Source organism: Carcharodon carcharias, chromosome 4, assembly GCF_017639515.1.
Source record: "Carcharodon carcharias isolate sCarCar2 chromosome 4, sCarCar2.pri, whole genome shotgun sequence".
NCBI lineage: Eukaryota > Metazoa > Chordata > Chondrichthyes > Lamniformes > Lamnidae > Carcharodon > Carcharodon carcharias.
Genome location: NC_054470.1, coordinates 153,398,733 through 153,414,812, shown reverse-complemented (window position 1 = coordinate 153,414,812; position 16,080 = coordinate 153,398,733). Strand labels below are relative to the sequence as shown.

Here is a 16,080-nt window from a genome sequence, read left to right as displayed (position 1 = left end):
GGAAGAATAAGTCCTCCTCTGTATTTATATTTCCAAAAGTGGTGTAATCAATAACAAGGGGTAAAAATGTTATTAGCGCACCAAAGAAAAAATACTGACAATTACTTGTTCTACATGAATTTGGTTGGCAGAGTGTTATGTATGCATGTTCCCCCAAAACAGAACAGCTGAACATAATTATTCAAGGAAACAGTTAATCCAATCTGGCATAATTTGCTTACCTATTGTAGTGCAATCTCTCTATACAAGAGAAGACAGGATCGGTGAAGTCCTGTATCCATGCTGTACAGAAATTGTTCCTTCCTAACCTGCTTATTGCATGCAATAACTGCAGTGGATAGACTAATTACCACAATAAGATAATAAACAAAAGCTTTTATGGGAAAGTCTGTTATTTCTTTTGATAATTTAAATATTTCAAAATATTTGCAAGGTTTTATTGGCACCAGAAAAAACAACAGTGGAATTCTGCTACAGAGGATAAAACTTCCTACCATCAGCCTTCATTTGAAACTTACAAAATCAAAATACTGCTGGAAATCAGAAATAAAAACAGAAAATGCTGGAAATATTCAGCAGGTCAGGCAGCACCTCTGGAGAGAGAGAAACAGAGGTATCTGCAAGAACAGTTCTGATAAAAAGTTATCAAACTGAAACATTAAATCTGTTTCTCTATCCAAAGATGCTGCCTGGCCTGCTGAGTATTCTTAGCATTTTTACATCTGCAATTAATGCTTGACTAAATAGAGAGAGAACCTTACCCACTCTTCGACATTAGGAGGTGTCTCATCCTGCATATGACTCTTATCCCACAGGACGCTTTCTTTACCATATCTCATGATCTTGCTTCGTGTTTTAAAGGCAAAGAAGATGATTAGACCTAAAGCTATTACAATCAGGAATCCCATCACAATTGCAAGGGCCTAGAGAGAGACACCAGAAAAAAGTTAAACAATGACCAGGCCTGTATCAGTACAATCACATTGATCTGGCACTGCTATAACATAAAAGGGAAACAGAAAAGTGTATGTATTAACTGCCTCGTTATTTTAGGAAAATTATTACAGAAGGTGGTTCACCTTTTTAACAATCTTTAGTTGCTGCAGAAATGTGGTTTAAGTGCCAGTGTGAACGATTCCACATAATTCTGCATGTAAATATTGTTTGAGAAGTCACTGACTCTTTATAAAAGAACTGTCATCAGAACTGCCAAATAATGCTAAGCACACACAGGACAAACATTCATATGATCTGGTATACATTTAACAGCTTCCACAGAATTGTTACAGTGCAGAAGGAGGCCATTTGGTTCATCATGTCTGCACCGGCTTCCTGAATGAGCAATTCACTTAGTGCCATTCTCCTGCCTTCTCCCCATAACTCTGCACATTCTTCCTTTTCAGATAACAGTCTAATTCCCTTTCGAATGCTTCAATTGAACCTGCCTCCACCACAATCTCAGGCAGTGAATTCCTGACCTTAACCACTCACTACATGAAAAGGTTTTTCTCATTTCGTTTTTGCTTCTTTTGCCAATTACTTTAAATCAGTGCCCTCTTCTTCTCGACCCTTTCAAGAGTTGGAACAGTTTCTCCCTCTCTTCTCTGACCAACTCCCTCATGATTTTGAATATCTCTAACAAATCTCCTCACCAAGGAAAACAGTCCCAATTTCTCTTCATAACTGAAATTCCTCATCCCTGGAATCATTCTCTTGAATCTTTTTTGCACTCTATCCAATTCCTTCACATTCTTTCAAAATGATAGGTAAGTTTGACTGGGAATAATTATCCGGAGATGGACATTTTGTGTAGGGTATCCTGGCTATGAATTTACCTTTAACATGACATCATTTGCAAAATATACATTGCGGATGGATTTTTTTTTGTCATCTAACATGCGAAGATGCTCATGAGCGTCCAAACCACCTAAGACATGAAGCAGAACTCATCCAATTGTTTTCAACAGACCTTCACATTTTTTAGATATCTCATTATTAGTATCCTTTCCATTCCAGTACATCTAAAATGCATGAACGTACACAATTTTCACATGCCTTCAGCTTAACTTTATTTACAAATAGCTAAATTGAGTTTATTATCTTACTTCACGTGTTAACCATGGTAAGACTTGATATTTTATAGAGCTAACAAAACTTTTAATTCTAAAAGGTTATATTACAGAGTTGATAGTTAGATTACTGGAACAACACAATACTGCTGCAGGATGTGGAGGGTGTGGGCTTAAAATTTGTTTACCCATTTAGGAAACTGTAAGTCATTAAAATTGTTCTTATTCATAATGGCTTTAGTGCAAAAACTATTTACCTCAACTACTCAAAGTGAAGGAACTTAATAGCACAATGCTGGCATCTATTCCTACTTACTATATTACTTCACTGAGTATAGAGAATATTCTATATATTTACACTAGAGTACACATACAAAATCTAGTGACAAATGAAACAAGTTTAATTGAGCATATTTACTAGTTGCACATGAATGACATGTAAAATACTTGCCTCTTGTGGTTCTACCACACAGTAGTGATAGAGATATTGATTTGTGAAGACACCAGTGGTAGATGGGATATAGAACTGGTTGCAGAGAGTCAGTAACTGATTGTAGAATACTGATCCTGCAGCCTGCGCTGTTGGATTTACTCCCATGATGTAGACTATTGTAGCCACAAACATTATAAAACCAATGACTGCACACAAAATCATCAGAATTAAATAAAACTTCCTTGTTCTCGAAAGCCTGGCCTTAGAAACGAGTACGATAAAGACAACCAAAAGTCCTATAAAGCTGACAGCAGCTAGTGCGATCATGAAGCCTTTGGCAGCCCGTGGATCAGTGTAGCCACCTCCATATCCATATGCTCCAACTCCAGCACCGTATCCATAACCTGTACCAGATCCGTAGCCTGCACCAACACCCCCGTATCCTCCATATCCACCATATCCCATGCCATTCCCTACCCCCATCCCTCCTCCATAATAGTCCATGTCCCAGGGTAAAGTTGATGCCACACACGCAAAGATTCCGATGCTCATCACAATGATAAGGACTGCTAAAATTTTGATAATTCCTGGAGGGGAAGACCATTTGTAGAAGTACTGTGTTTCATCTGGATAATAGGAACCAGCAGGCTGGGATCGGATCTCTCCATCATATAGATCCTTGCTTGGTGCATAGACAGAACCGTGGCTGTAAAGTTGGAGGAAAAATAATTAATACAATGCAGCCTATACACGTCCACAAAAAATGGGTATTGTTCTTCACAACAATGTTTCCAAGATTATTTAATCAGAATACAAAATTTATAGTATTCCAAGGACCAGCAATGAAGGTCAATGATCAGCAGATTCATTATTTAAAAGTTGAACATTCAAGACTGTTCAGCTGATGTTTACTATTCAGACATATGAAAGCAGAAAAACTTGATAACTTTAACTAACTTAAAAAAGGACTGGCCGTTGTATTTTTAAAATCATACCAGAAACTAATCAAATTGTGAATTGAGAAAAGTATATTCTACATAAATTTTTCACATCTTTTATCTGGTCCAGATATACACAACCCAGGAAGGTCATGGATTCAAGCCCTGGTCTGTAATAGTTGGAGCCAGCAGCAGAGATGTAAAGTATGGCCTCAGTGCTTTGATGGGGTAGAAATCCACCCAAGTTCTCATTAACAACTGCTATTCTGATGCAGAGGAACTAAAGTAGGAACCAGCATGTTTATATTTCATCTGATAACCTTCAAACTTGAGAACGTAGCATGTGATAATTATGCAACACTAATGGGAGGGAGAGCAATTGGAAAGTTTGCTATGCTTTACTGTGCCATTGTGTACATTAAATGAAGCCACATCAAAAAGAACAATTTCATAGACAATCCATGACAAAAAAGAGTCTACACATACGGATTAAAGTGGACAGCTTTTACCATCCTTATTGTAATTCCTGTGGTAGTCCAGTAGATAAATATTCTGCATTGTGGGCACTGAAGAATTTAGACCAGCACGGTCCCAGTTTCAATCCCTGGTCTATGCAATTAGCTCAGTCAGCAACAGTGCCTGTTAAAATGGCATCAACTGGGACACTAGAGCAGATCTTGTACAGTGCAGCAAGATTCTAGATTTAGTTACAATGTGAATATCAGCATTTATAGGATCACTATTAGTTACAGGTGAGGTATCAGGGCAATATAGTTGTTACCACTAGCTACATATAACTAATAGAGTTATATTGGTTTTTAGGGCTGAGCTTAATATTACTATTAACTATCAGTTTAATACTAATGATTTAGTATTAATTGCTGAGGAATCAAAGTTCATTCCATCCCTTCATTTCCCTTTATTTGTTAAATACTCATACAGTGAATAGCTGATTAACGAGTACCAGGAAAATCCAAGATCGAATCCACCTTTAGTGCTAACTGAATTGGTCTCACGAAATTGTGGTTACAGGTGCTAAAATTAGCCAAAGTATTCCTGGGTGCGAAAGCGAGGGGTGGGGGAATTCACCCGAGGTTTCCTCCAAATCCTTCTTTTACGCGGGGGGGGGGGGAGGCGAAGAAGGTGTGTGCAGCAGACATCAGACAGAAACAGGGAGGTAAATCAAGCACGGTAGTTTATGGCTTACTTCTTCATGCTTAAAGCTAGGCCAATAAGTTAGAATCAGAAGCTGAGGTCTGAGGGGCCGAATGCATCCCAGAGCCTTCAGGAAATTGAGAAAAGGGATGTCAATTGGAAACATTTATTTACAAGTCTGAATTTACTAGCTCAAAGTAGTATCGATTTTGATATTAAAATTAGAAGTTAAGCAGAAGAGAAAAAAACAAGTCTCGCAAAGAAATGCCCAGTTTTGTGGCTGAGAAATACTCACTGGTACTCGCTCCCGGAATGGTAGGGAGGTGGGCTGTCGTATATTCGCCCCGACATTTCCACTCTTCTAACTATAAACCTTCTGTGACCGTGTGGGGATTTCTTTTCTCTCCAAGCTCACAAATTCCGCTCAAACCCTAACAAACACCAAACAAACAGCATCAGAATCAAAGCAATGAAACTCCCTTCCCCCCGTCCCCCCACCAATTTACACACACAAAAGAACATCTATCCTCAATTCCCAGTCAACAGATCACGATAACAATTGAATTTTTAAAAACGTGGAATATAAAACCGTTGTGATCTAGTACCGTGCTATGCAAAAGAAAAACAATTTCGACCATTAAAAATCAACGAAAACCTTTTCAACATCTATATTTTTCTAAAAGTTACGTAGTCTCCGTATTTAACTGCTGCTGTTGCACCTGAACCAGCTCAACCTGACCTGGGAACAAGCGCCCTCCTACTGGCCACAGGCTGCATACCAAAAAGTCACATCAATCACAGGCAGACCCCCCGCCTCCAGCTCAGTACATAACCAACACAAGCAAGAATGCAATCGGTGTGAGCGCCTCACCTGATCCGCAACCAGCTTTCAACAGTGAAAGAACCAGATATCAAAAGCGGAATTCATTTATTGAACTCCCTTTAAAAATAACCTAAAAACCGTAGTCATTTTTTTACAATGTTGATGCATTTTGGTCTTTTAATAGCTTGCATTTATATGGAGTCTTTAGTGGACCATGCAAGGTCCTGCCATATTTTTGTTACTGACGTTTCCTTGACCATTATTTATATCGTCCCTTTCAATCACATTTATTTCGAAAGTTTTATGTTCCTCCAGAATAAGTACTCCTTCTGTGATGAAGAGATATCACGAGAGATGGAGACTTGGTGTGATGCAAATGACTCAACGATTTGGAGAAGTATCTGTAAACAGAAACTGGAAAACTCTGAAATGCACGTCATCGTGGCACTCCCGACTTTAAAGATAAGTAAACAAGATCTATCGAAAGTTATCATCCGGCATTATAAAGGACAGCATACTGTTGTTTGGCGAACTGACTTCTACGTTGCAAAGGTTGAACCATCCAGTATGTCCACCTGTCGTGATGGGAACTCATTGTTTTGTGAACTTGGATATTCGATGCTATATTGTACATTCTGCATTCCATATGGGATCACACAGGCCAAAAGGCAAGTGTTTAGGTGACTGCATTGAGGAGAAAGATGGCTAAATAAAGTCAGTGAATCAGATCAACTCTTAATCTCATTAAAAATGTCATAATTGGTGGATCCAATGCTGCCAACCTCCCCAAGCACCAGAAATCCACCAGCAACCATTGTTTCCCTTATCATCACTGACTTTGTGTTCTCTGGAGATCTTCCCCCCCTTCCCAATCCCACATCCAACCTCATTGTCCCCCAAACTCTCACAACCCACTTCTCCTTTCTGGGATCAAAAAACTGGAGTTCCATCATTTCAGTTTGTTCTTGCCCCATGGAATTTATTTCTTCCTATCTTGACTTTTTCTCTTAGCCCACCTGCACCAGCAACCCTCTGCCACTTTACAAGTTTCCAGTTTCCTGACCCTAACCAATGCCTTTTCACCATGGACACCCAGTCTATACCTTGAATAGAGGCCCAAACAGTTTCCATACATCACTGCCCTCCTTTGCTTGGCTAGACTTGTTTATACATTGAGAAACTTCTCCTTTGACTCCACTCACTTCCTCCAAATAAAGGGTGTCACTATTAATACTCTCTCTAAGCTGTGGGCATTGTGGTGCACAGCCACCTGAAAGTTGCCGCACAGACTGAGTACAAGTCGAGCCCTTTATGTTACAGTTTTTGTGCAGCCATGGAAAACATTTAAAAGGTCCATGTTCGTAAATGGATAGGCTGTGCTCAGCAAAATATATTAAAGGGAATTTTGGGAATCCAAATGAATCTCAGCCATGCCTGCTTTTTCATGGGGTATGTGGCACATTCTTTGTTCCATTCTACTCAACTCCAGATACCTCTTTTTTAAAATTCATTTACAGGATGTGGGTGTCACTGGCTGGGTCAGCATTTATTGCCCATCCATAATTGCCCTTGAGAAGGTGGTGGTGAGCTGTCTTCTAGAACTGCTGCAGTCCATGTGATGTAGGTACACCCACAGTGCTGTTGGGAAAGGAGTTCCAGGATTTTGACCCAGCAACAGTAAAGGAACGATGATATATTTCCAAGTCAGGATGGTGGGTTACTTGGAGGGGAACTTCCAGGTGGTGATGTTCCTATGTGTCTGCTGCCCTTGTCCTTTTAGATGGTAGCAGTCGGGTTTGGAAGGTACTGCCTAAGAAGCATTGGTAAGTTTCTGCAGTGAATCTTGTAGATGGTACACACTGCTGCTACTGTTTGTTGGTGGTGGAGGAAGTGAATGGCACCCCTTCCACAAACAATCAAGCAGGCTGCTTTGTTCAGGACGGTGCCAACCTTCTTGAGTGTTTTTGGAGCTGCACTCATCCAGGCAAGTGGAGAGTATTCATCATACTCTTGACTTGTACCTTGTAGATGGTGGGCAGGCTTTGGGGAATCAGGAGGTGAGTTACTTGCTGCAGGATTCCTAGCCTTTCACCAGCTCTTGTAACCACAGTATTTATATAGCTAGTCCAGTTCAGTTTCTGCCCAGGATGTTGACAGTGGGGGATTCAGAGATGGTAATGCCATTGAATGTCAAGGGACAATGGTTAGATTCTCTCTTTTTGGAGATGGTCATTGTGTCGTGTGAATATTGTCAGCCCAAGCCTGGATATTGTCTAGGTCTTTCTGCATTTGGACACGGACTGCTTTAGTATCTGAAGCATCAGGAATGGTGCTGGACATTGTTCAACCATCAGCGAACATCCCCACATCTGACCGTATGATGGAAGGAAGATCGTTGATGAAGCAGCTAAAGATGGTTGGGCCTAGGACACTACATTGAGGAACTCCTGCAGTGATGTCCTGGAGCTAAGATTGGAGTTGGATTGACCTCCAACAACCACAACTATCTTCCTTTGTACTGGGTATGATTCCAACCAATGATTCCCATTGACTCCAGTTTTGCTAGGGCTACTTGAAGCCATACTTGGTCAAATGCTGCCTTGATGTCAAGAGCAGTCACTCTCACCTCACTTCTGGAGTTCAGCTCTTTTGTCCATGTTCGAACCAAGGCTGGAATGAAGCCAGAAGTTGAGTGACCCTGGCGGAACCCAAACAGAGTGTCAATTTGACATATTTGTAGCACTTTCTGAAGAAAACTAGATGAGAGAAAATGAGAGAAACATGAGGGGACTGTAAGGAGGATGAGCAAACTGACCATAGCACCGAGGTACGGGGAGCTATTCAAGTCGGGGGAGAAAAGAGAAATGTAATTGTAATCAGGGATAGTATAGTCAGGGGAATAGATAGTGTTCTCTGTAGCCAGGATCGAGAGTCCCAAAGGCTGTGTTGCCTGCCTGGTGCCAGGCTTAAGGATATCTCATCAAGGCAGCAGAGGAACTTGGAGTGGGAGGGGAAAGATCCGGTTGTCGTGGTCCACGTAGGTAACAACGACATAGGTAGAACGAGGAAAAAGGTTCGGCTGAGAGGATACGAGCAGCTAGGGGCTAAATTAAAAAGCAGAACCCAAAAGGTAATAATCTCTGGATTACTACCTGAGCCACGAACTAATTGGCACAGAGTCAATAAGATTAAAGGGGTAAATGCGTGGCTCAAAGATTGGTGTGGGAGAAGTGGGTTCGAATTAATGGGACATTGGCACTAGTACTGGGGAAAGTGGGAGCAATTCCATTCGGACGGGCTCCACTTGAATCATGCTGAGACCAGTGTCCTGGCGAATCGCATAAGTAGGGTTGTAGATGGGGCTTTAAACTAAATAGTTGGAGAGAAGGTTCAGTTGCATGGAAATATGAAAAATCAAAGTTTGAGGAGAGGTTAAGAGTGCAGGTTAGTGACAAGGCTGATTGTTACCAAAAAGTGAAAGGAAGGGACAGTGTGTGAATGCCATATTGCACCAAAGAATCATTTACGAGTAGGGAAAATTGACAATAGGGCAAACTTAAAGGCTTTGTATCTGAATGCACGTAGCATTCAGAATAAAACTAATGAGTTAACAGCGCAAACAGAAAAAAATAGATATGATTTGGTGGTGATTACTGAGACTTGGTTACAGGGAGAACAGGTTTGGGAGTTGAATATCCAAGGAAACTCAGTGTTTCGGAAGGATAGGCAGGAAGGAAAAGGAAGTGGTGTAGCTTTGTTAGTAAAGGAAGAAATCAGAACTATAGAGGAATGATATAGGCACTGGAGAGCAAGACGTAGAGTCAGTCTGGGTAGAATTAAGAAATAGCAAGGGAAAGAAGTCCCTGGTGGGAGTAATCTATAGGTCTCCAAACAGTAGTTCAGCAGTAGTGCACAGTATAAACCAGGAAATACTGGGAGCATCTAAGAAAGGCATGGCAATAATCATGGGTGATTTTAATATGCATATAGACTGGGCTAATCAAATTGGCAAGGGTAGCCTCAAGGGAGAGTTCATAGAGTGTATTAGAGATTGTTTCTTGGAGCAATACACTGTGGAACCAACCAGGGAGCAGGCTATTCTGGATCTGGTTTTGTGTAATGAGATGGGATTAATTAATGATCTCATAGTAAAGGATTCTCTAAGGAAGAGTGATCACAACATGCTAGAATTCCAAGTTCAGTTTGAGAGTGAGAAACTTGAGTCCCACACTAGTGTTCTCGAGTTAAACAAAGGTAACTACATCGGCATGAGGGCAGATTTGGCCCGAGCGGACTGGGCAGGAAGACTACAAGGTAGGACAGTTGATGAACAGTGGCAGATATTTAAGAAGATATTCAATTCCTCACAAGTAAAATATATTTCAAAGAGGAAGAAAGATGGTAAGAGGGGGAAAAAGCATCCATGGCTAAGCAAGGAAGTTAAAGATAACATAAAGGCAAACACTAATGCATACCAAATTGCAAAGGTCAGTGGCAAGCTGGAAGATTGGGAAAATTTTACAGATCAACAAAGGTTACTAAAAAAATAATAAAAAGAGCAAAGTTAAATTATGAAAGAAAACTAGCGCAAAATGTAAAAACTGATAACAAAAGCTTCTACAAGTATATAAAAGAGAGAAGCTAAAGCGAATGTTGGTCCCTTGGAGGATGAGACTGGTGAGTTAATAGTGGGAAACACAGAAATGGCAGATACACTTAATCAATATTTTGCCTCAGTTTTCATGGTGGAGGATATTAGTACCACCCCTATAGTAACAGGTAGTGCAGAGGGTATAGGGAAGAAGGAACATAGAACAATCACCATCACTAGAGAAAAGCTACTGGGATTAAACTATTGGGATTAAAGGATGACAAGTCCCCAGGACCTGATGGCCTACATCTCAGGGTCTTAAAGGAAGTGACAGCAGAGATAGTGGGTGCATTAGCTATAATATTCCAAAATTCCCTGGATTCTGGAAAGGTTCTAGTGGATTGGAAAAATGCTAATATAACACCCTTATTCAAAAAGGGGGGAGGCAGAAAGTAGGAAACTATAGATCAGTTAGTTTAACGTCTGTCTTTGGGAAATTGTTGGAATCTATTATTAAGGAAGTAGTAATGGGGCATTTGGAAAGTCAAAATGCAATCGATTAGAATCAGCATGGTTTTATGAAGAGTAAATAGTGTTTGACTAATTTTCCAGCGTTCTTTGTGACAACAAATTGGATAATGGGGATTCTGTAGATGTAGTATATCTGGACTTCCAGAAGGCCTTTGATAAGGTGCCGCACAAAAGATTAATACACAAGATAAGATCACACAGAGTTAGGGGTAATATATTAGCTTAGACAGAGGATTGGCTAACGAACGGAAAGCAGAGAGTCGTGATAAATGGGTATTTTTCTGGATGGCAAGCTGTGACTAGTGGGGTGTCACAGGATTCAGTCCCCAACTATTTACAAACTATATTAATGACTTGGATTCAGGGATAGAAGGTACTATAGCTAAATTTGCAGATGACAGCAAAATAGGTGGGAAAATAAGTTGCAATGAAGAAATAAGAAATTTACAAATGGATATGGACAGGTTAGGTGAATAGGCCAAAATTTGGCAGATGGAGTTTAACATGGATAAGTGTGAGGTTATCCATTTTGGTCAAAAGAATAAAAAGGTGACTTATTATTTAAATGGAGAGAAACTTCAAATGCTTAAGTGCATGAATTGCTGAAAGCTAATATGCAGGTACAGCACGTAATAAGGCAGGCAAATGGAATTTTGGCTTTTATTGCTAAAAGAATAGAGTATAAAAATGGGGAAGTGTTGTTGCAACTGTACAAGGCATTGGTGAGACTGCACCTGGAGTACTGTGCACAGTTTTGGTCACCTTACTTGAGGAAGGATGTAGTTTCATTGGAGGCGGTTCAGAGGAGGTTCACTAGATTGATTCCAGAGATGCGGGGCTTGCCTTATGAGGACAGATTGAGCAGTTTAGGCCTATTCTCGCTGGAGTTTAGAAGGATGAGAGGAGATCTAATTGAGGTATATAAGATGCTAAAGGGGATAGACAAAGTAGACGTGGAGCGGATGTTTCCCCTTGTGGGGCATTCTAGAGCGAGAAGCCATGGTTTTAAGCTAAGGGATGGTAGATTTAAATCAGATATGAGGAGGAATTATTTTTCTCAAAGGGTCATGAATCTGTGGAATTCACTACCTCAGAGTGCAGTGGATGCTGGGACGCTGAATAAATTTAAGGAGGAGATAGACACATTTTTAATTAGTAAAGGGTTGAAAGGTTATGGTGAGTGGGCAGGAAATTGGAGTTGAGGCCAAAATGAGATCAGCCATGATCGTATTGAAAGGTGGAGCAGGCTTGAAGGGCTGAATTGCCTACTCCTGCCCCTAGTTCTTATGTTCTTATTATGTTCTTATGTGAAAGGGAATTGAAAGATATGATGAGAGGCTGAGATAAGTTCCATGGAATGGGAGAAGACTTATGTGGAGTAGAAACAGCAGTACAGACTGGTTGGGCTGAATACCCTGTTTCTCTCATCCATAGTCTATGTAATTCCATTCTTCTTGCTTGTGCTCTGAACAGGAAAATTTCATTAACCTTGTTGTTCCTTTCCATCCCTCCCCCACCTTCAAATGATCCATTTGCAGATCTTCCCCTTTCCTTCCTCAACTTCACTATTTCCATTTCTGGGGATAGGCTGTCAACTAATATCTCGTATAAGTTCACTGTCTCCCACAGTCACCTTAATGACTCCTCCTCCCACTCTACCTCCTGTAAGGACTCTATTCCATTATGCCAGTTTCTCTGTCAAGCCTGTTCTGATGATACCACCTTCCATATTACTATTTCCTTTCTCCTGATATGAAAATTCCCCTCCACTATGGCTGCCAGGAGCTTTAACTGTGTCCACCCCATTTCCCACATTTCTGCCTTTACTCATCTCCTTCCCTCCCAGGACCATAATTTCCCTTGTCCCTCTCCTGGTCTCCTGATCCATTAAAAGTCACATTTAATTGATCATCCTCTACAATCTTTGCCACCTCCAGCACCATGCCCAACAAAGCAGATCTTCTTCCCCCCTTTCTGAAAGGAATGTTCCCTCCACAGTATTCATCTATGGGTTCCATCATGACCAACACTCGTCTCCTTCTTACAGCATTTTCCTGTACAAGTGTAGGAGATGCAACACTGCCCCTCACTACTTTCTCCCTTTCCAGCATTCAGATCTCCAAATACTCTTTCCAGATTACATACACTTCGTCTAAGTTAGTAATCGCTGCTCATAATGCAGTCTCTGCTACATTGAGGAAAGCGAATGCAGATTGAGTGACCATTTTGATGAACAGCTCCATTCAGTCTGCAAGTATGATTCTGAGCTTCTGCTTGACTGTCATTTTAATTCTCTGTCCCACTCCCACTTTGACCCCTCTGTCCTCAGCCTCCTACAATGTTCCAATGAAGTTCAGCAGAATCTTGAGGCACAACAATTCTCCATTTGCTTCTGTACTTGCTTGAAAACTGTTAATTCTCTAGCATTTTCTATTTCTGATGAAAGGGCAGTGACCTAAAATATTAACTCTGTTGCTCTCTCAATAGATGCCGCTTGACCTGCTGGATGTTTCCAGCATTTTCTGTTTTTATTGTAAAATACATATTGGTTTAAAATCCAGCATTTGTTTATGTGTTTGCATGCTAAATTATTTGGACATCTCAACACGGTTGCATTTTACGTGTAACAATTAAGTTCAGCGACAGTTCATATCAAAGCAGTTGTGGAAGATCACATGATGGACAAACAAAGAATCTCTTCTCTCCTAACCTGGGGAAGCTGATGGGAATTTTGAGGTTACTGAGGTCTTCCTAACAGAATTTGATCTATATAAAAAATATTACTGTATTCCAGCATGTAGTGATCCATTAAAAGTCACCAACCAAACACTCCTGATACAATGAGGCAGCTGGATTATGGAAACCCTTCTGAAAGCTTTGAATGGAGCTTTTGCATCATTTTGTCTCACATGGCCTTGTTCACTGACAAAATAACCTTTTGTACCCATTTAACAGCCTCATTCCCCACTCCCAATTCTTAATTTCCATTATTCTCTTGCACAACTATTTTTTATCAATCTGCTCTTCCTACAGAGGTTTGTGGCAGTTCTACAAAGGTTCTCTACCTAAACTATAAACCTACCTTTTCAGCTGCTGGAGAGCCTGATATGTTTGTCCAACATTTTCTGGCTTACTTTAGATTTCCAGTACTTACCCCTTAAGTTTAGAACTGTTGCTAAACTGGTTGTACTACTCTGGTTTTGCAACTGAACAAAGAACATTCTTGTCCAAGGGCGGATCTCAACGCCTGGAATTTCACCTGAAAACTAACAATGAATTATTCTACACATTTCTAACCCACAATCAAATTTTTTTTACATGAATGAGTATTTCCTTGGTGACTTTCTTCTGTGTGAATTATATTGCTGGTGCTCAAGAGATAAAAACAGAAAATGTTGGAAATATCCAGAAGGAAAAAGCAGTTCACACCAGTTGAAGCCTGAACTGGCACTAATTGGTGCTTAACTGGTCTCAACTGGATTTTAATGGAAGCTGCTAATAAACTGGCAGTTCTACTGGACTCTTCGGAAACCAGTAGGAGCTTCCAGTTTTTGAGTGGTCACCAGTATAGGTGCCAGTGCTTCTTAGCCACTTGAGCTGCTACCTATATTGCTCCCTCTGTCAATTCACCGAACACCAGTGAATGCCTTTCTCTCATCCTCTTTACACTTAACTGACTTTGTAATTCTGGCAAGATCTTTCAGTCCTTACCTTGCCCCTTCTCCTCTCACCCCTCCCCTTTGCCCTCTCCCCCCTATTCACCCTCCCCCATCCCCATCCCACCCTTTGTTTCCCTCCTACTCCTCTCCCTACCCCACCACAACATCTAAACCCCCGCACTTCGTCTCCCTGCCCCACACTCCTCCACACTTGCCCCACTCCCAACCCTCCACCACCCCCAACCCCAACTACCCTCACCCCCCAACACCCCACCTCACCCCATACCCACACCCCACCACCCTTCTCATCCTCCCCACTCCCCACCCCCAACCAGCCCCACCCCCACAATCTCTACCCCACCTCTAGCGCCGCCACCCCCCCCCCCCCCCCCCCCCCCCCCCCCCCAATATAGAGTGGGGAAAATGGCGACATGCTTTTCGCAACTCAGGACAAAAGAGCTTGTTTTTGCCATGGTTTCTGAAATCAATCCAATCCATATCTCTAGGAACCAAGAATGAGCGGTGCAGCAAAGTTCACTCTGAATCCTGGATGATAAGCAAGTCTGCAGGATTGTGTCAATTAAAGAGAACATTAAAAAGTTTGATCCTAAGACCCAACATGACTCAAAGATAAGGTGGGTCCAGGCGAGTGCCAGCGCATTGATCGTTTACGATTTGGGGAAGGAGAACTGGCTGCAGAACAATATCTTTTATAAGGCACAGTTCGTTTTGCTTGGAAGTAATCTCAATGAAAAAGTTGAAACCTTGTACTCAAGCCGTTGCAAATTAAGTGTGTCTTTGAGGTATGTTGAGGTTTTCTCTCTTCATTTGCAGAGTCCCATGAAGGCCTCAAGGAGCAGAAAGAATCACCACTCATCTGAATCTTAAAGGTTTGGGATACCACTGTAGAGAGTGACACCTGTGCTGACGATATATCTCTCAACCCTTCAAGTAAAGAGGGCATTAGAGGATGCTACTGTGACAGGGTACACGTGCAGCTCTCTACTCATTGTTTATCATTGTGTTAGCTAATACTGTATTCTTACAAACCTACATGAACAATTATATACCTAAAAGCAAATAGTACATGGAACTTGTAAGCATGCTCATGTCAAAAATGCCAACAAGCTTGTTAACATCTAATTTCTTTTTTCTGATAGAAGGATAAGATTTCCTGAACATATGCTGCCCAAGCTGAGAAGCGTGATGTCCCACCATCTAGATTAATAAAGCTACTTCAAGGGCAGCAATGCAGCTGGAGGCAGAGAAAGCAGCTCTCCAGCAGAAGCTGGTGGAGTTTTCCGTGATCAATCAAGGCCTCCAGGAAAGATTGGAGAAGCTATCGAGGCTCAACTGCAGACTCCAGAACCAATTTTTCAGCACCTGCACGCAGAGTAATATATGTTTAGACAATTGCAACCTTTATGCAACAGCTATCTTAGTGCTGAGGGGTCATTATAAGCTTAACAATTTCTCTTGCTTTCTGTTGCAGCCTGAGGACCACTGCAATCGCTTGTGCGGACACTGCAACCCATGACCATGCCTCTCAGAGCAACAACCCTGCCCAGGCCTGCACAGATTGAAGCTGTACCCGCATTTATTCGTACAGTTGGGGCAAGTGGACATGCGGAGGTGCTTTACATTCCAGTAGATGAGAAGGTATGATTTTCTGAATGTTCCAGATAAAAACTGTGCCAGTTCACACACCAAGCATCCTTAAAAGTGATAGATATCACAGAGTGTGAACAATGTCATCTGCATCCATACAGTCTGGATGTGCACTATAATTTAGTCTGTACTACATATCTTGCACACAGAACATTAATACGTTCCTTTATTTCCCCCTACAAGTTCAATTGTAGAGCGGTCTGAAGCTCAGTG

The 16,080-nt window shown here is 41.3% G+C and overlaps 1 protein-coding gene and 1 long non-coding RNA gene across 5 annotated transcripts in view; one reads left to right on the top strand and one right to left on the bottom strand.

Moving 5' to 3' along the window:
• The window catches only part of oclnb (occludin b), a 41,006-nt gene extending 27,364 nt beyond the window's left edge, over nt 1–13,642 (bottom strand). Inside the window, exons 1-4 of one of the 4 annotated variants that reach the window (XM_041186921.1) lie at nt 13,623–13,642; nt 4,891–5,026; nt 2,521–3,208; nt 762–923 (exon numbers count right to left, since the gene is read on the bottom strand). In XM_041186921.1, coding sequence (XP_041042855.1) covers nt 762–923; nt 2,521–3,208; nt 4,891–4,946 — 906 coding nt within the window. In that variant the 5' untranslated portion in view covers nt 4,947–5,026; nt 13,623–13,642. Of the gene's footprint in view, nt 1–761; nt 924–2,520; nt 3,209–4,890; nt 5,027–5,200; nt 5,355–13,622 lie in introns of those variants that run through there. The other 3 variants (XM_041186922.1, XM_041186919.1, XM_041186920.1) reach the window with 3 other exon arrangements.
• Nucleotides 13,643–15,040: 1,398 nt separating this feature from the next.
• Nucleotides 15,041–15,834, top strand: LOC121276951. Its single transcript, XR_005942768.1, has 3 exons — nt 15,041–15,185; nt 15,360–15,593; nt 15,692–15,834. It is a non-coding gene; the product is annotated as an uncharacterized LOC121276951 (long non-coding RNA).
• Nucleotides 15,835–16,080: the final 246 nt, after the last annotated feature.